Below are 19,168 nucleotides of genomic sequence, written 5' to 3'. Positions count from 1 at the left end.
ACTGAAACTGTAACAAGTAAACAGGATACACAGAACAGACCAGACAAAATGCCTTGTACAATAATTCAGCTACAAAAGACTTAACAGAGATGTAATAATAGATCTAAGATACAGTTCTTGATTGTGGGCAGTCCCTAAGGATATGTCTGCTCCTCATTTTTTAATCCACAACGAATATGTGATGAAAATACCCAACAATATCAAACTAGTTACATTCAGCTCCATGCTAATAAGCTACAACATTAAAACTTGCTTAAATGCATTCGATATATACTTAATATATAACATAATATACTTGGCAGTAAGTATGTTTTCCTTATAACACTGCTGGACTCAAACTTAAATTAAATATTGAATGTATAATCTTGACCTGCTACTGAGTATGTTTACATTGTATAGTGTTTTGCATCATGGGATTGCCTCTTAACCATAATCAAAACCATTGTTGATTTTTTGCTTTACATACACAATAAAACACAATTGCAAACAAGCAGCAAGCTGTCCTACATTACTACACATTGAGTCCTCCTATACAGTATGTACAGCCTTAGATTCCTGTTGCATCAGATATAACATAGGATCAGGAACAACCAGGGAGTTAGGAGAAAGGTTTGATTTTCCCAGTACTCAGCAAGACACTTGCTCAGAATTATCACACACCAGATCATATCTGAGCTGCATCTTCAGGTTATAAATAGTAGGAAGGCTTGTGCTTTTACCTTGCTGTTCTGCAGCAGTCGTGTCAGATGCTCAAAACAGTTACTGTTGAGGAAGATGGCTTGTAGTACTGGCCTGTCTGAACACAGGAACATGTCCCTGATAGTGTCTGAAAGGCAGCAGGAGTAATCGAGAGAGACAGAAATGAAAACAAAAGGTCACATTAGCTTCACTTCTGTGCACGTCATGACTAAACACAAAAGAATAGCTGAGTTGAAATGTTAAATTTTGTGTTGTGTAACCCTCTGAACCCCAAAATCTGCTAGTGGGCTCGAAAAGCTTTTTTTTTGGCCAAAATTACACCTTATTTTTGCAAAAATCTGCAAAAACAGGAAAAAGTAATCATGTGTGATTTCAGTTTCATCTGGAAAAATACCCAAGTTTGAGTTAAAAATCGGGATATTTCAATGTCTCATTGCACATTTCAGTAAATGCATTCTGAAAAAATGCAGCTGTGACTATTTGGCTTAACTGGGCTTAACAGCAGATTGTTTACACAGAGCAAATAGGAGACAACAATGGAAACAAATTAAGCATATAAGTAGCAAAATATCCATAGTATATAAGGCCACCAATTTATTCCAGTGTTTGTGTTACCTGTGGGTCCTTGGAAAAATGTTGCACATGTTAATTCAAAGTTTTTAAAATTTCTTAAAGTGTGAAATCAAAACGATTGCATTTTTTAGTATTTTTAAGTGTTCTCTACTCTTCACCATGGTAGTGCTGTTTTCTTAGAGCTGCAGTACTTTACATTGTACAGAAAAATGAGTCCTGAATGAGTGAAAATATGACAGAAGCAAAAAAAACATCCAATAACTGCTTGAGGCTAGTCTCTGCTGTTAATTAAGAGCCTACCTAGCATGTTTACTTGCAGCGCCACAAATCGACTTTCCCAGTGTCGACCGAGCGTCGCCACTCGGCCCTTGGCTTGTTGCTGTTGCTGTTGTTGTGCAGCAACAACGGCCGCTGGGTCCGAGTTGAGCAGCTTGAAGTAGTTTTCCAGCACAGAAGCGATTTCCACTTGGCGTTGGTCAGAGCTGGAGGCCAGGAGACGCTGCACCACCTCCCTCAAGCAGCCTAAAGTTAGCAGCGCCTTGCGATCGGGGGCCTCGCTGTCCCAGTCCTCGCCCTCATCTGAAGAGCAGCTACCCATGGAGCAGTCAGCCAGCACCCGCATTAACACCTCCATGGTGGCTGGAGAGATTGCAAGCAGAGCGTTCCTCTGCCAGGGACGGAGAGATGGAGGGAGGGAAACAGCAAAAGGTATAGAGGTGAGTTAAAGCAAGTCAGTCAAGATATGGACACTAGAAGAACCACTGTGCTGGAGAACAGTAAAGTTCTGATGTCCCCAAGGGGCAAAATGCCTGTCAGACCTTTCTCTACAATAGAAAGAGAAAGCCTGAAAGGATCACTTAAGGGGATGCTCCTGTAAACGTTCATTCCTGCAGTGGAAAGCTCTCTACTGAGTGGATCAAGCTTGTGATCTGCCAGTTAAAGGGTCAACCAGATGCTTACCTGATCACCAGCTACTATGGCTCCAAATAGGTGCAGTAAGCAGCATTTCAGACTCTCCTTCAGGTGCTCGCTCTCCTGGAAGCACTCTGCAGTGAGGACACACACACACACACACACACACAAGCACATGAGTGCATTCGTTTGATGTGTAGGCATGATGTCAGCTTTGCAAATACAGCATTACGGCAAAGCAAAACCATCACTCACATCGCAAACTGTTGAAGCTCCTGTGCTTTTTATTCTAAACAAAACACTGATGACAGCAAACACAGACAAAGGCTCCTCTTTATTTTTTACATACGCAAGGAAGGTCAATGAACTCTGCAAACCAGATCAGATAGCTTAGACCTTAGCTGCCACACACAGTGTACAAACACACACAGGCAGTGCTGCTGGTAACCTCTGGGTCATGGTGGTCCCCAGTCATCCATTAACTCATCTGTCAACACGTCCGACCGGGGAGAAGAAATCTGGCATTTTGGCTCCATGATGTCTACTCTCTTAATCCCAGTCATGCTAAAAATAAACTCCATTCTACCATCTTTGGATAACAGCGATGGCAGCTTAATACATGAAAGATTCTAATGAAGTTCTTATTTGCACATAAAACAAAAAGACAGGGCATGAAAAGACACTAACACAGAGAGTATCTGGTTGGGTTGGGTGTATCATTAGTGCCAAACCACAGCAGCCACACATATGACACAGAACAGAAGGACATATTTGTTCAAAATGGCCGCCGGCGTGGCTGAAGTGGTTTGCCAGGCACCATTCACTATCTGCTCATCTCAACCCCTGGCAAACACAGCGAGGGCACAAAGAGTGGATTCAACAGGACCCGGAGAGGAAAGAGGAGGAGGCAGCGGGACAGAGTGACGGCATGAGAGCTTTTAGAAAAAAGATGGTAGAGGAAAAGAGAAGAGGAAAGAAGAGCTCATGTTCTGTAACCGTTACATTAGCTGACTGAGCTGAGGATTAATTCCTTATTCACACCAGAAGATGCTACTGAAGGAGGACGTTGGTCATAAAGTGTGGTAAAACTATTACAAGCGGTTACAAATAAGCTAACACAATGTCACACAGTGAAGTTGAAGCGTCTGTTTTTTTATGACAGGTTAGATAAAAGGTTTAGGTCTATAAAAGTTTCAGTTTAACTTAGTTTGGAACACACAGACAATTTGGCACATTGAAAAAGAAAGTGGGACCAAGAAATGGAGAGAAAACCAAGAGACTTACGGTAAAAGAAAGGGACAAACTCAACAGTAAGTGGAGCTGACTTGTACTTCTGCCGGCTCCTCTCTACTGTACCCAACTGCTCCCTGGGAAAAAAGAAACACAAACAACAGAGGGTGAGGAACACTTTATATGTCTTAGAATAAAAGTGAATTTAAAGTCTTAAGGTGTTTTTTCAGACAGTGAATGGATGCTGAGGTCGTCGGCAGTGTCAAAAAGAGGGAGGGTGACCACTCATGAATGGGCACAGCTCTGTCAAAGTTCAAGATGGTTAAACGTTTTTAACTAGCCGCTACAACTTGCTGTGTGACCATGGCAACCGCAGAAACCACAGCGAGGGAAACAATACAGGATGGGATTTTACACATACCGAGTTATCGGAATGACATGCCTCTTTACCAGAAGAGAACAAAGAGACCAATGAAGATGAATGGTATGGGAGCTTGCTGTCTGAAAAGCACCTTTAATCACATTTGGAACCGTGGGAGGTTGTATAGCTGCGTCTTTTGTGACAGTTCCTGGGTTCTACATCCTCAAATACTGCAATTTAGTCAAATGTTTAGCACTGTCTCCTCTCTACGTCTCCAGAGATGCAGTATTTCATGCATTATTTGCAGTGTTGGAAGCATAAATGAGTTTGAGATAAAGGAAAAAAAGACTCAGGGCTGTTACCAGTGACTTCTTCATCATAGAGAAATAAAAACAAAAGCTCTATGACAAAGATGGATGTAAAATAATTGACAGCAAAATGCAGTGTGACTCATTAAAATGAAAACTTGATTAAAATTTCTAACACAACATCACTGACTAAACTGTAGAACCATGGACTGTATAAACTTCGGTTTATTCTTATACCCAGTTTAGCATTCAGTGTTCAATACTTGCAAGCACATTGCTTACTAAGATGTGCACTTATGTGAAAGCTGTATATTCCCCATTTTGGTTGTGAATGTTGGCTTTATTGTCGTTATGCTACTGCAATGTAATACTTAGCCAGCAGCTGGATGTTGTTACCCGCATGTTCGATGCCTCCAGTTGTGGTACGGGTCGTAGAGGCTCTCACAAAACGCCAACGCATGACGGACAAACTCCTCCGCCTGACTCTGGTCTGCCATCTCCTTCTCTTTGGTCTTACTCTTCAGCTGTAACACCACACAGAGAGACCAGTTTCACACAGTTGCTGTTATATGTCACATTCAGATGATTTCTGTAGAATTCTACATATGCTGTAGGATGGAAAACATTTGCATTTTAAAAATGTGTGCTTCTTGTTTACTTTAAATCAGAGTACATCATGAGAGAATTTTGAACCATAATTCAAAGAGCAGAGAAAAAAGGGAGGAGTCACACCTGCTGAATGTAGAGTGTTGTCATGGTGATGATGTGATTGATGTAAGAGCAAGTGCCAATCTCCTCCACATTGGACAGGTTCCTTTCAGAAACAGTCAAACACAGAAACACACAAGACAAATCAACTGATCCATCACTTGTACTGGTGTATCTATTCCATTAAAGCGATATGTGATCTTGGTAATAATATGCGCATGTTTACTGTCCAGACCTGCAGATGATGATGAGGAACTTCAGCAGCAGCAGTGCCAGGTTTTGCTGCTCAGGCTCCAGGCCATCAGAGGCTTTCTGGACACACTGTAGCAGCTGGAGGCGCAAAACCTGGAGGATGTTGTCTGGGAGGAGCGTTAACACCGGGGGAACCTCCTCTAGCCTGCAGACACAGAAGCGGTGCAACCACAAAGCATGCTCATTAGGAATCTCTATCTGATGCTTATATGGTAGGCTTAGGAGGCTTGTGTCAAATGTGGTAAAGAGCATATTCTGGGTGTTTATAATGAAGCCACTGCTGTAGTATACACAAGGGCAAGTTCATCTGAAGGACCACCATCTGCATTCACTCAATCACACATGCCTGCTGCATTCAGGCACTCACTGTGGGCAAAAACTGCATGTGTGCATATGAGAGAGAGAGACAGAGAGTGCAGCCAAAACCCATGCAGTGAGCGTCAGTGGGAAAGCAGGACAGAGGTGGCAGCTGCAGAGGAAGGGAATGGAGATGAAATGAGGACGGGAGAGAGGAAAATGGAGAGAAGACAAAGTGACAGCCGAGGGAGGAGGGAAAAGCAGACGAGGATGGGAGAAAATGAGTCAAAGAAACAGGAGAAAAAGGAAATAACAGAGAAAGAGGGAGATGAAAAGGCTCAACCAATCAGATTTAACCACCCATGTTCCTCCACCACCCTTTCACATGGCCCTCCCTTCTTTACAAAGCATGAGTGAGCGACTTCCCAGGGTTCTAGCTGATGCTCATGTGATCACAACTGGCAGCACAGTTAAGATGCCAAAACAGTTTTACTGTAAAATACCGGATGGAGGCTTTCTGGTGAGCACTGAGGGTCTCTCACATTAACCTGCAGCACACACTCAGGTGTCAAACCAAATCAGAGCATCACAACATGTAACCGCTCTGCACAAAAGCATCTGCTGTTGCTGTGCTATTTTGGGTAGCTCTGTGGAAGCGTGTGGTCATGCTGTGGATGACGCACTCAAGAAGCTCTGAACCCACTCCTGACGACCCAGAAAACTGATCCGGTGTATTAGTAAGTGTAATAGGGAGGTCAGTGAAATGGGGGTGTGTGATTATAGGCAGACAGAGGGTGGCAGGTTATGGTGCTGGATTAAATAACAATAGAGCAGTAAATCAACACAGTAACACATCTGTTATAGTTGTGTGTGGGGGAAGCTGAAATAAATAGTTAAAAATAAGGGGTAATAGATGACAAAAGAGAGACAAATACGTTAGAAATAACTGACTACAAATAACAAATGAATAGCTAAAATAGTTTGCTAAAAGTCTGGATAAACTGTTGATCAAAATAATGCATGAACAGATGCAATTGCTGACTGGAAGCGACAAATAAACAACTGTAAGAATAATCTGTAAGTTATGAATAAGTGTTTAAAAGTCAGTGGTAGTTGTACAAACACAACCACCTAAACAATGACTGTGTGAATGAATACTGATCCCCTCAAATATCTTTCACAGCAGTAAGAAGCATTTGTGGTGTTTTCTTGGGCGAAATCCTTTTGCACTAGGTGCATTTTATATTTCCAGTTAGTTTTGGTTAAACAGAATAAGAAATCAGTACGTAATATGACTGTCTAAGTACTACTTTTACCACTAACTGGATAAATTTGTTTGTTATCCTCAGGGTTTTTCTTGGATCAGAATGTGGCTTTGGGGGTGACCAGTCCCCCTCATTTAACAGCAATCTACGCATTTTCCTGTTATTTGTGACCAACTGATGAACAAAAACATCTACTCTTCTTGAAAATAAGAAACCTCAATCAGCAAAATTCTTTAAAAAATATCAATATATTTTTTTATTCTCAATTTTTAAGATTTTGACACTCTTTCTGGGTCATCAAAATTTCCCGTGCAGGAAAAACACCATCAGCGACATCAACAATTTGCAAGTTACCTTGAAGGTGGCTTTTCAAAGTCCACATCGAGGCATCGCTCATAGGAGCTGATGAACGTCTCCAGCCATAGCTTCAAGTAGTCTGGATCCCTCTGAGAAAAGAAAAGAAACAGGAAAATCAAAGCGAAATATAGATGTACAAGATAGAACCAGATATATGACACAGACAAAAATAAAAAAAATGAGACAATATGCTTAGTTGCCTTTGTTGACAAAAGCTATCGTGACTAAAATAAACAAATGTCTGGCAGTTGACAAGCCTTGTCTGCAATTTGATTGAATGTATTGTTGTGCGCAGTGTTGTTGTTGTATGATCGTGTGTGTGTGTGTGTGTAAAAGATTCCTTTGTGACCTCTACTCCGAGACAACAACAGGCCACAAACTTTTTTGTCTCTCTGTGATTCAGAATTATAGACAGTAGACCTTTCAAATGCTCAAGGAAATGTTTTCATTGTTTCAAAGACTCAAATACTTAAACTTCAGACATTTTAGTTTTATATCCTGAAGCAACATTAAAGAACAAGTGATTTTAAATGCAGGATATTCTGTGTATATCATGTAAAGAAAGAGAAATCAATACATTGTGCTGTTAACTTGGCATGTCACACACACAAGAACAGGAATGTCTCAGGTGGGTGTGTATGTATCTTATCTTCTTAGGGTGTGGAAGCTAAAGCATGCACCTGTTGCAGTGGAAAACAAGTCCTGCTGCATTCTGAGAATGAGTTTCTAGCAGCCGGCTGATCGGCATTTCCTAAATTCCTGGAAAAATGCCCAGAGAAGAATGGACTGGCAACATCAGTCACAGAGGACTGGCTTGGCTCAGACACAGGAACAAACACGAAAAACACAAAACTACTACACATCCAAGAACTGCAATGATGTGCTCATTTACTCAGAATATTCTCACAATATCCCACCTAAGAGAATCGAGTTATTCCACACTTTGAGTTATGGTTAACATTATATTTCATTTATGTAGGCAAGCCATCAACATCTACAGATCTGACCTAGGAACACTGAGAAGAAACACCTAACAGCTACGCATACTGTAATGTTGTTATGTGTGTAATTTCCTGGCACAGAACATAATTAATGGGAGTCTGCTGCAGTGATTACATTTGCAGGCAGAGCTGGTATAGCATACATTAAAGAAGGACTGATACAAGCGATGATTCATATTTTTGATTAACCTGCATTTATTTCCTCAATGATTCACTGTTTTTTTTATTCACAAAATCCAAAGTCCATACCATTAACTTGATCAATCAGTTGCTATTGAACAACAGTTTCCATTCTGCACTGTGGACATGCAGAGTGTAAAGCACACTGGCTGCCAAATGTAGTTTTAGATTCCTCATACAGGAGTAATCACGAGCTCACAACCCCCCCAGTACATCCTGTCATTGGGACTTTGAACCATATGGAGGGTGTGGGTGAGCAATCTAGGTCAAGGAGGGCTGAAGAGGTGATCAGGGCAGATTACAATAACAACAGGCAGTTTATTGTGCATTTTCTGTTGTAATCGGACCAGCAGCAGTTTTGTAGGCCATTAATTATGATAATAATTTAGAGGTAACCTTTGACACATTGATGGAGCTAAATGAAAACACAGGAGCTTGTTAAAATCTTTATGATTCACTCTGTAGAGAAGCAGCTGCAGTAAATGTTATGACAATCCATCTAATACAGCAAAGAAAATGTGAGAGCTACGGGTCTGTGACTGTTTAAGGATGTGCATGAATTTTGAAACATCATCACACAACTCATCATCTGGTGCTGCAGTTATTAAAGCTTGTGCTCTTCAAAATGTAAATAAAGGCTAAGATAAGCAAGATCAACACTACTAAGGCTGCATGATGTAAAGTTTCAGCATAGATATTGTGATGTGCACAAGTGCAATAATGTCACAGAGGATATGTGATGTAAAGTAATTAACTGAAACACATCGTGAAACTGTTTTGCTGCTTAAGACAGAAAGAAAATTACCAATCTACAATGAAGTCTGAACATATTTTACACCAATTTCAGGGTTTTTAGATAACATTTTTTATAAACTCTAATTAAAACTCAGTTTGTTGACATGCAGTCTCCACATGTGCACAGCAAAATGAGCAAGGAACAAAAAAAAAAAAAAGTTTGGTTGCAAAAGAAATTCAGCATCAGTAATATGTTATATTATTACCAGATTCATCAGGCACATTGTCAAGTCTTGCTAGTCTTGCAACCACACAAGGAAACACAACTAATTTGTTTGGCCATTTAAATGAGCTACAAAAACCTCCGTATGATGAGTGCAAAGCCAGATCTGAATACCATGCAAGGAAAAGAACTATTTTCGATGCTTTTGCCAGTGTTACACCATACGAGAAATGTTCTGTAGGGCTTTTTTCAAATTATTTTTTGCTTTTGCTGCAGATGCATCCCCCTCATAATTAACAGTCTATAATGATTCTTATCTAATAGTTATTCAAGTCATATAGATTTTTTGTATCACAATATGCATTGAAGAAAAGTTCTTTGCCAAAACTATGCAGCCTTAGACACTACCCAGATACATTATAAGAAAAAATTGCATCACTTATGTTCACCATGATCTCGGTTTAATCTTTTGCTTGCTTTATCATATTTTCTTGCCATTTTCTTTCACTGCTGCTGTGACTTCACATAATGTGGTATATCCCTGAGAACAACCTATGATGAGAGACTGGCACGGGACCAAAGGGCCACAGATAATTCATGAGCCAATTTAGAGAATTTGTAGTCATAGTATTGCCTAAACATGAAATAACTTGCAGATTAGAGCTCAAAACTAAGGATCAAAGATAAAGTAAGTAGAAAAACTGGGGTTTTCTCAGGATAGCGCTGCCATCTGTCTTAAGAGTGGGAGAGGGGCTGAAAGACTGACTGCTTCTGTCTGCGTGTCAGAGTGGGAATCAGCCAGAGCGAAGCAGGAAGCCAGCTCTGTGCAATTCCTAGTGAAGTCATCAGAACAATCCTGCGACGCTGGCCTCTGTGTGTGTGTGTGTGTGTGTGTGTGTGTGTGTGTGTGTGTGTGTGTGTGTGTGTGTGTGTGTGTGTGTGTGTGTGTGTGTGTGTGTGTGTGTGTGTGTGTGTGTGTGTGTGTGTGTGTGTGTGTTTGAGGCAGAGAAGCAGGGAAAACAGAAAGAAGAAAAGGAGGAGAGCGACATCTGAATAGAATAACCCACAGCCACGTGTGGATAACTGTGCTGGGAGAACATGTTACCTTAACTAGATATATCACTGACAACAGTGAGAGAAAGCATTTATGATTGGAGACTCTACACCTTCAGTGATAAAGACTCTATTGTCTTTTTGTGTGAGTGAATGCCACTGGCAGAAATATGAAGATGAGGATTTAAGCCAGCAGCTTCCCTCTCAAGTGACTGAGCTTGCTAGTAGCAGCCACTGAATGAATGTGTGTGTGTCTGAAAGAATGTCCTCTTTTAGGAAGCAGCTTGGGAGCACAGATGCCCATTGAGGGTTTGGACTGTGGCAGGCGGGGACACACCCTGCTCTACATGGCTCTGTTTATCCTTAGCCTTCATCACCGGCCTGCCAAACACACACACACACACGCACACACATATGATGACCTACACTTACAAGTAGGGAGTCCTAGCTTAATAACAGTCACCTTGTCCCAACTCTTACAATCATCTTGTGTCCCAAAGTGCTTACAAACATTTCCCATGAGAGGATCACATGGCTCCCCAGTGTGTTCCATTATCATATTAGGCTCTGTGCCAAGCTACTACATCACATTCCTAAAGATCTGTTTAAGCTGACCTCTGTGAAGCTAACAAGGTCGGCAGCAATACAGATCAATACACCTCATTCTTGAAATTGAGACCTCTATCGACACCCAGATCAGTGGGAGGGTCAGGTTGCTCTGAGTGAATGCGCTGGTTGAGCATCAGGAACAATTGATGGCCATCATTCATTCTGACACAAGCAATGACGTGCTCTCGAGAAAATGAACTGATCAAAAAAAAATTATTGGCTCCTAATTTGACAGCTGTTTCTCTCTCTTCATGCAAAAATGGTAGTAGGCTCTCAAATGAAAGGATTTGCTGCTTTTCTTTGTCAAATATCATTGTAAAGTGAATATTTTGGATCTGGATGAAATAAAAAACATTTGTTAGCCACAGTCTTGTAGAATCAGTGCTTTAAACTTTAAAGCATCATATGTGTCATATCAATGAATAACATCAGATAATAAAAGGCCTAGCATTCAAACAATGCCCCATTAAATAGATGGATAAGACACAACAATTTAACAAAAAAAAATGGTGATGATTTCAAAATTATTAGCAGGGGGCTGAGTGACAATAAGCACGCGGTGGGGTTCACCCTTTACAGGTTGCAAGTATATTGTTGGACTGACTCAGACAAACAGACAACCATGCACAGTCACACTCACATGCCTACAGCCAATTTAGAATCACCAATTAACCTGCCATGCATGTCTTTGGGCTGTGGGAGGAAACCAGAGAAAACCCACGCAGGCACAGAGAACATGCAAACTCTGCACTTCTTGCTGTGAGGTGATAGTTCATCATGTTGTCAACAGCAAAAAATGCCAAACATAGCTTCCCACAGCATAAGGTGATGTATTTAGATAGAAATATTTCATTTACTAATGTGTATGACAAAGAAAAGCAACAAATCTGGACAGGTGAGGGGCTGGAATCTGCAATTGTCAAGTGTTGAGTCAAGTATTTAGTTGGAGCAACTTTACTTTTTGGTACTGGGAATATTTTATAGCAGAATTGCTCTGTTACACAGGAAGCATTAGATATGAGTTTATAAGAGAAGCTGAAGTTTGTTACCATTAAAGGTTACTGTGGAGTATTTGACTGCTTGGAGGACTAAAGTGTTCCCATTTTGTTTGTATCATTCACCCACACGAGGAAGCCCTTGCAGCTTTATAGCGAGGTGTTTGTTCCACATTATTATAATGATCAACAGCTGGTGATAACAAACAGCACAAACCTTGATGTAAATAATGCATTTTTTTCCCAGCACTGCGAATGTTGTATGAGAAAGAAGGCCACATAGCATGCTTGTTAGATTGCAACCATCCCTACAATACATACTGATGTTTATTTGTGGACTGTGAACAATCTAGAAACAAAATCAAGCTACTACAATACAAACTGAATTAAAAACATACCAAATTCAACATAGTGTATACATACAAACATGCAATATAAACAAATAAATAAATATGCCATTACTTTCTTTGGTAACTCAATACCAAGAGCTTTAGTTGCATTATTCTAAAGGGGAGGCATTTTCCAAAGAGTAATTTAAATCTGATTACTTCATTGATTTGTTATCAGCTGTGATATGCTCTTACGCAGTGCAGCTACACAGTCTGCAACTCAGCAAGCGCTCCAACCTTCCAGACAGGCGTGGTCTGCCAGCTGGTCGGGTGGCTGAGGGTGACCTGGTTTGGTGGAAGTGCCATGGAATCAGTGCAACCACAATGCTTAAAGGTCTCCTCCCTGTAGGTTTAAAAGACGGCTGTGGTCTCTCTGCGTCTGCCCCCTCACGGGCCAACATCACTCCCCATCAATCAGTGACAACTCCCCTGGCCATGATGTCGCTGACAGAGGTGTATTTATAGAGGCTGGTGGGAGGGGTTAGACCACATGAGACATGTCTGATACACTTTGTTAGTGACATCAGTGCTATTGCAGAGATATTCATAGCACCAAGCAAAATGAGAAGCAAGACTCGAACAGCGAGGAAGAAAGCTAGCCTGAGGGAACAAACTTCGCATACCAGCAGATACAGTAAACCGGAGCATGAGTGTGTGAGCCTGTGTGTAGTATGGTGTGCAAGTGTGCGTGTATGTGTGGCAACAGAGATTAGACTGCAACAAGCAAACAAGCAGCAAAGCCGGAAAACGACCTGAATAATCTACTTGAGCAAATATGTGAAACCGCGGCACTTTCTCCTCCTCCATCACTTCCAGCTCAACTGTTCAGTTCCATTTCTCTACCCTTTTTTCTCGTCCTCAGATTGTTCCCACCACTCCTCCTCCAATCCTCTCTCTATATTCAGGCTCCCATAAGTGCAGGGGTTTATGCAAATTACTGCCGTTTTCTCCAATCCAGTCAAAAAAACGCCTCACCAGGCAGGGTAAGGTGGGGGGAGAGCAGACAGGAGGATGACGGTCCTGTGAATCTTAACCAGAAATCCCTGATTTGTGGACAACTGAAAAGGAGTGAGGATTCCTCTGGAATTAAGATACTGGACTCAACTTTAAAAGCCACTGAGGGGTGAAATGATGCCCCTGGCTGTTGAGGCATGTTCCCTGTGGTTGGGAATTAAAAAGGCTTTTCTGGAGCAGACAAAGGCTTTAGGAGCATAACTGGCATTATTCAGAAGTCTACTAAACCCGTCACTTTCTCTGACAACCCCCCGTGGATAATATACTGGTGAAAGAGGAAAAGGACTGCAGCAGAGTGGTGCTGCCGCTGTATACCAACAGTAACCAGCCGCTGCTGAGGGACAACTCTGGATCGAACCAATGACAGGCAGCTAAGAAGATCGCTGGTTATGTAACAGTCTTAGCTGATGTCTGTGACCTCTCAGCCGGCTACAACTCAGAGAGGCAAGCTGGAGTCAACCCCTGCAGATCCCATTGTGACTGTTAGCGGTCACATAATATAAAACAGATGATTGCCTCAGATATCTACTAATATACAAAATCCTCATTTGTGTCATTTATAAGCATCTAAACCTGCTGCAGACTAAAGAGATTCTGGGTGTGATGATGATCCTACTGTTCGTTTAACTGGTGCTACTGTATTATACAGTCAATGATAATATTTATTAACCAATCCAGTTTAAAGCAGACTTATGAGCAACAGTACAACTTAACTGACAGTAAAATTAAACATTAGTTGCAGCCCTATTCTCGCCTGATTAAATTTGGCAACACTGACTTATTTAAAGGTTACAGTGGTTGAAGTCGCTAATATAAACAAACCTTTAAAAGTCTTGAATTACAACAGGTTCATTTTGTGCATGCGGTTGAAATCTCAGCTAGAAAAGTAAACCTCTGAGTCACGATTATTTAAGTTATGAAGGCTTGTTGCAGTTGTTGTCTTCTGTAATTGCCATTGGAATTGGGGCTACGCTTTAGATTTAGATGATAATAACTACTTTAAATGCTAGCTATGGATTAGTCTGCTTGAGGCAGGCGTGTTCCTCTAGAAGCAAATATTATGTTGATTATTCTGTCAGGTTAAAAGTGAAAGTCGATTGTAGACAAATTTGCCACTTCAAAATATTGTTCACCACACTTTCTTATGAAGAATACTTTAAAATATGCTGCAACTAATGATTATTTTCATTGACTGCTCATCTGTTGGTTATTCTCTCAAGTAATCAGTTTGTTGTTTGAGCAAATAAAATGCCAGAAAATTGTTTATAAAATGTCAATCAGTGTTTCCCACAGCCCAAGATGACGTCTTCAAATGTCTTGTTTTGTCCACAACACAAAGTTATTCAGTTTATTGTTTTTTAGGAGAAAGGAAACCAGAAAATATTCACATTAAAGAAGCTAGAATCAGACTAATACATTTTTTTAAATCACCCAGACCAATTAATCAACTATCAACACTGTTGAATATTAAGTTAACAGTTGACAACCAATCAATTAAACATTGCATCTCTATTCTAAAACATTGTTCACTACCTTTGAGGATTCAACAGAAGTGGACACAATTAAAATATGGCATAACACAGGTACTATGTAGATTTACAACCTGTGACAAACCAATGGGCTGATAGCTGACTCTCACTGACAGACTGGGAAAGCTGGAAAGTATCGAGAAGCATAAAACTCAGTTCAGGGGATTTTTTTTCCCCAATAGCAAAAATATAGCCCCAGTGTTATCCTTGAGTTTTGGAGCTGACACTCAGTTATGTGACCATGTGGCAGAAGTGGAAAAGTTAATTAGGCCCATAAAAACCTAAAAGAATTCTAGTTGTCATCAAACTGCTCAGAACATTAGTTCCCATACAATGTGAATACAGCACCAGTTCCCACACATCACACACACATCTCCGACACACTTCTCAACGCTGATATCGATGCCACAGCCGCTCAGTCAACAATTTCTGACCTCATCATCATTTTGCCAGCAGGACAGCTGCCACTGGTCGCTTCTAACAGTCAGAAATATGTTCACGATGTCATGCGCCAAAGTCCTTAATTCAACAGTCACACATCTGTTCAAATGCAAACCCTGCCTGTTCCTCTTTCAGCGCCTGGAAGCTGCTGATGATCAGGTGAATGATAATGACACACAAAGATAAACTATCTGTTAGATAGCTGATGTCTGGCTGACAGAACAGGATGAGCTGGTTCTCCCAGTGCGGCCAAGGGCTGCTTGTATTCTAAAAGCTTCCACTGTCAACAAAACTCATCCGACTGACTCCTCTGCGGACAACAGTTCAAATGTTAACCTCTGACACTAAAAAGAAGCTACTGCTGGCCTTATTGTTGTCAATCATTAAACTCAGTGATGACAAGGGGAAGCACTGCATCGGGATGAGGACAGGAATAAAACTTTGAGTCATCTAGCTGAAATATATAGGCTAGTTTATGAAATTAATAGGTTGTTTTTGATGCCGTTTTGGCTTAAATAGGGTTTACACACTATTTAAACTGAGTAAAATTTCTCAATTGAACATTGAGCGTATGACACCCAAGACACTATATTGTAAAACATGTGAATGTAGAAATAGCATGACCAGAACATTGTGGTATCATTTTAAGTTGCTGCTGCTTCACTTCAGGTTGGACTATGGCTCAGAATGTACCTGGACAACCGCTGTAGTGCTGAGACACTGTGTGATGCACAACTCGTCTTTCCTTGCACACACAAAGATAAGAAAATAGTTGTGCCGGTTGGGACAACATGAGGCTGCAAAGGGGAGGCAGGGACTGAGGTCGGTTGTGGAACAATTAACCCTTCATTGGGACACAGGGGGTCTGGTCTCAGAGGCCAGTCAAGCCCCACATACATACATTCCTCATCCGATTCAGGCCACGTGACCACTGCTTCTCCTTACAGACAGCATATCCTGGCAACCCTCTCTCTCACACACACACACACATACACACATAGTGTAGGGACACCCTGCCAGCTATACCTGACATTTCAGCTGCTAAGGGAGGGAGACAGGCCACTACACATATATATTTAAATGCCTCTGACTCTCCCTCCTCCTTGCTTATGCCTCATATAGTGATAAAGCTTGTCCCAGTGGACCTTGGCTCAAATGCAGGATGAAATGAAATTATCCTTCCTTGCAGTATAATGCCTGGTCAATACAAATACACAGCCCTGCTAGAACAAATGCAGTGTGTATGCTTGCAGCAATTGCTGGCATTTTCACAAGTGACTGCGATATGCGTGTGCAGGCACAACTGTTTTGGAATACTTCTGCTAACGCCCTCTAACACCCACTACTCTGGCATTAGATGCTCCATCTGTGCCAGCATCACACACTTTACCTCTCGGGGTGAGGATTATTCGATGGCATATCCTAAACATAAGAACAGCAGCTTTGCTTTAATGGTTGTAAACACTTTAGGGAGGGTTACGTACTGTGTGTGTGTGTGTGTGTGTGTGTGTGTGTTTTTGTGAGGGATTACTGTGGGAAGTAAGTGTGCGACTGCAGCCTGGCTCACGTGAGGAGCGGCTCAGGCAGGCCGTTTTGATTGGACACCAGGACGGGCACATGCTTTATCACACACCGAATTAAATCTAGCCAGCAGCTGACTCAAGGGCTGCTGTCTTTACTCAAGTGCCACTCATTCATCTTCACTGTAAAAACAACACAGCAGCACCAAAATATGATGTAATGCAGTCAGGAAGCATCCATGCCTATGTTGAATCTTAGTGTTATATATTATTCAGTCTGCACCCATATGATAGAGATGGTAGTTATAGCTGACATAATCTTTACAGTGTGTTCTCAGTGGATGAATTATTCATGTACAAGCTTAATGTGTCCCCTGCTTATAAATCCTTGAGGATATATGAGCAGTTTCATTAGTCTGCCTTTTACTGCAGTGCTTCAGATTGGTCTAATGTTAGATGCTACTTCAAAGGTTGTTGCATCCTGAAAGTGTAATATACAGCATGGAAATGTGCTAAATGTAGGTAGTTGGTTTAAATATACACTTTCAATCAACGATAGCCTGTCACTGCTTAATCTCTTATGAAAACAAGAAGAAATACTGGACTTCCAAAATATAAATGCCATGAGATAATAAGCTCTTTGCCGGGGAGGAAATGCCATCACACTGTCCATGACTTCACCCTGAGGCTATTCAACAGGAGACAGATCAGCCATAATGGGAGTGAGCGTGTGTGTGTGTTACCTTGGTGCAGTAGAACATCCAGACTTCATACAGTCTCTCGTTGGATGCCATGGTGCCAGTGAGGCACCCTCAGGCTGCGATGTCCACCGAGGTCACTTCCCTGGGTGCTTCATTGTCTCCAGTCATGAGCTAAACTCCTTCTTCAGGACTTCAGCGCTCAACATCATGACTGTCCAACTCTGGCAGGGTGCAAAACTCCGTCAACACGTTTTAAATTAAAGACCAAAGGTAGACGTATTGGGACAAAGAACCAAAAAAAACTTGCCAAAAATTATTCCATGTCAGGGGGCTGTGTGTCCCGGAGAGGACTCGAAGCAGCTGGGCCTGGGTTTCCACTTTCTTTCAGCTTTCCTGGGAGGTTTTCCCAGCGGCGCTATCAATGATAACAGATAGTTACATATCATGGAGGCGGGTGTTTGGTTCAACAAAGCGACGCTATCCACTGCTAGCAGCGATAAATACCTCCAGTAACGTTACTCCTTATGCACCCTGAGCTGCCTTGCTGGCTCAGACGGACTGAGGCGGTTGTGGTTTGACTACACGGTAAAACACACACTATTAATAATGTCTATTTCCACTGTGTGCGCTACAAATAAGCCGCAAACAGCCTCGCTCATCCCGTGACAGCGGCACGACGCCTCGGGAAACACCGCCGTATCACTCGACCTTACCTGACCAGGCTAGCTAGAAGCTAGCTGTCAAAAAAGCCTATTTCTGTTTTTTAAGCCCCCTTTCTCCTCCTCCTCCTCATGTGACAGAAACGCCTCGTCCGCCCCAGCCAGGCCGGCTACACTACACCCGCATAAAAGTAATAAACATATGGAAGAAAGATAAATAGTGTCGAAACCGTCGACAGCTTGACGACCACTTACCTGAGCAACGAAAAGACCAACTGTCACTGACGCCGTTTGGAGTTGATGTTGCTGCGTCAAGTTCGCGACAGTCACACCGCGCAGTCAGATGACGTCACGGTCGCCAGGATTCATTTCAAAATAAACGAACGTAGTTGAAAAACAAAAACACCACCAAAGCTCACCTTCACCTGCAAGTGAATATCACACTACCCAAATATTTGGATTGTGCTGGGATTATTTTCCGAACTTTTTTCTGCTATCAAACGTCTGTTATTTGTTCTTCAAGAAGATTCAAAGGTAAGACAAACTTCATATTTAAATATTACCGAGATTGTGACAAGATAAGGTAATAATGTGGTCTATTCATACTAACTCCACTGTTGATAATTAATTCTATTATTATTACTATCAATATAATTGCTGTTGTTGAGCTGTTTGCAAATTTGGCATCTGAAAAAAATGTGGCATTGACTTTACTTTTCAAACCAAGATATAAAACTGGTTTGTTTTGTCCAACGTAAAGCCAAGTGCAGGCTAAAAGATTTGTATTTTAGTTTCAACAATCAATATTTTCATACATATGTGACACATCTGTCTAGTGTTATTGCATTAACTGCATTTTGTGTTAATCCTCAAGAGTCAATTTGAAATAATTACAGAGGACCATAAAGAATTTTTTTTCGTCAAAGAACTACCTGAAAATATACTTTAAAAATTATATGTTAATATTATTTAAAACTTTCAGTAAGTCCTGAGCATAACTAGTATATATTCATTATTTTTTAGGATATGAAATGAAAGCTATTTACATGAGGATATTTTTTTTTTTTTAAATGAGAACACAGAACAAAAAAGATTTTCCATTTAATAAGTTTTAAGTGAACTTTTTCATTACTATTATAATTATTATTATCACAGTC

General features: G+C 41.2%; 1 protein-coding gene across 5 annotated transcripts in view; it reads right to left on the bottom strand.

The window, feature by feature from the left end:
- nbeal1 (neurobeachin-like 1) overlaps nucleotides 1-18,996 on the bottom strand; it is a 52,205-nt gene extending 33,209 nt beyond the window's left edge. Inside the window, exons 1-10 of one of the 5 annotated variants that reach the window (XM_055008095.1) lie at nucleotides 18,267-18,996; nucleotides 17,395-17,767; nucleotides 6,960-7,051; nucleotides 5,027-5,188; nucleotides 4,816-4,897; nucleotides 4,480-4,607; nucleotides 3,469-3,551; nucleotides 2,233-2,318; nucleotides 1,573-1,939; nucleotides 720-826 (exon numbers count right to left, since the gene is read on the bottom strand). In XM_055008095.1, coding sequence (XP_054864070.1) covers nucleotides 720-826; nucleotides 1,573-1,939; nucleotides 2,233-2,318; nucleotides 3,469-3,551; nucleotides 4,480-4,607; nucleotides 4,816-4,897; nucleotides 5,027-5,188; nucleotides 6,960-7,051; nucleotides 17,395-17,445 — 1,158 coding nt within the window. In that variant the 5' untranslated portion in view covers nucleotides 17,446-17,767; nucleotides 18,267-18,996. Of the gene's footprint in view, nucleotides 1-719; nucleotides 827-1,572; nucleotides 1,940-2,232; nucleotides 2,319-3,468; nucleotides 3,552-4,479; nucleotides 4,608-4,815; nucleotides 4,898-5,026; nucleotides 5,189-6,959; nucleotides 7,052-17,394 lie in introns of all 5 variants that reach the window. The other 4 variants (XM_055008094.1, XM_055008097.1, XM_055008096.1 and 1 more) reach the window with 4 other exon arrangements.
- Between the last annotated feature and the right edge of the window lie 172 nt (nucleotides 18,997-19,168).

This window comes from Amphiprion ocellaris, chromosome 24 (assembly GCF_022539595.1).
Source record: "Amphiprion ocellaris isolate individual 3 ecotype Okinawa chromosome 24, ASM2253959v1, whole genome shotgun sequence".
Classification (NCBI taxonomy): domain Eukaryota; kingdom Metazoa; phylum Chordata; class Actinopteri; family Pomacentridae; genus Amphiprion; species Amphiprion ocellaris.
The sequence above is the reverse complement of the archived record's forward strand: the minus strand, read 5'-3'. Positions and strand labels throughout refer to the sequence as shown.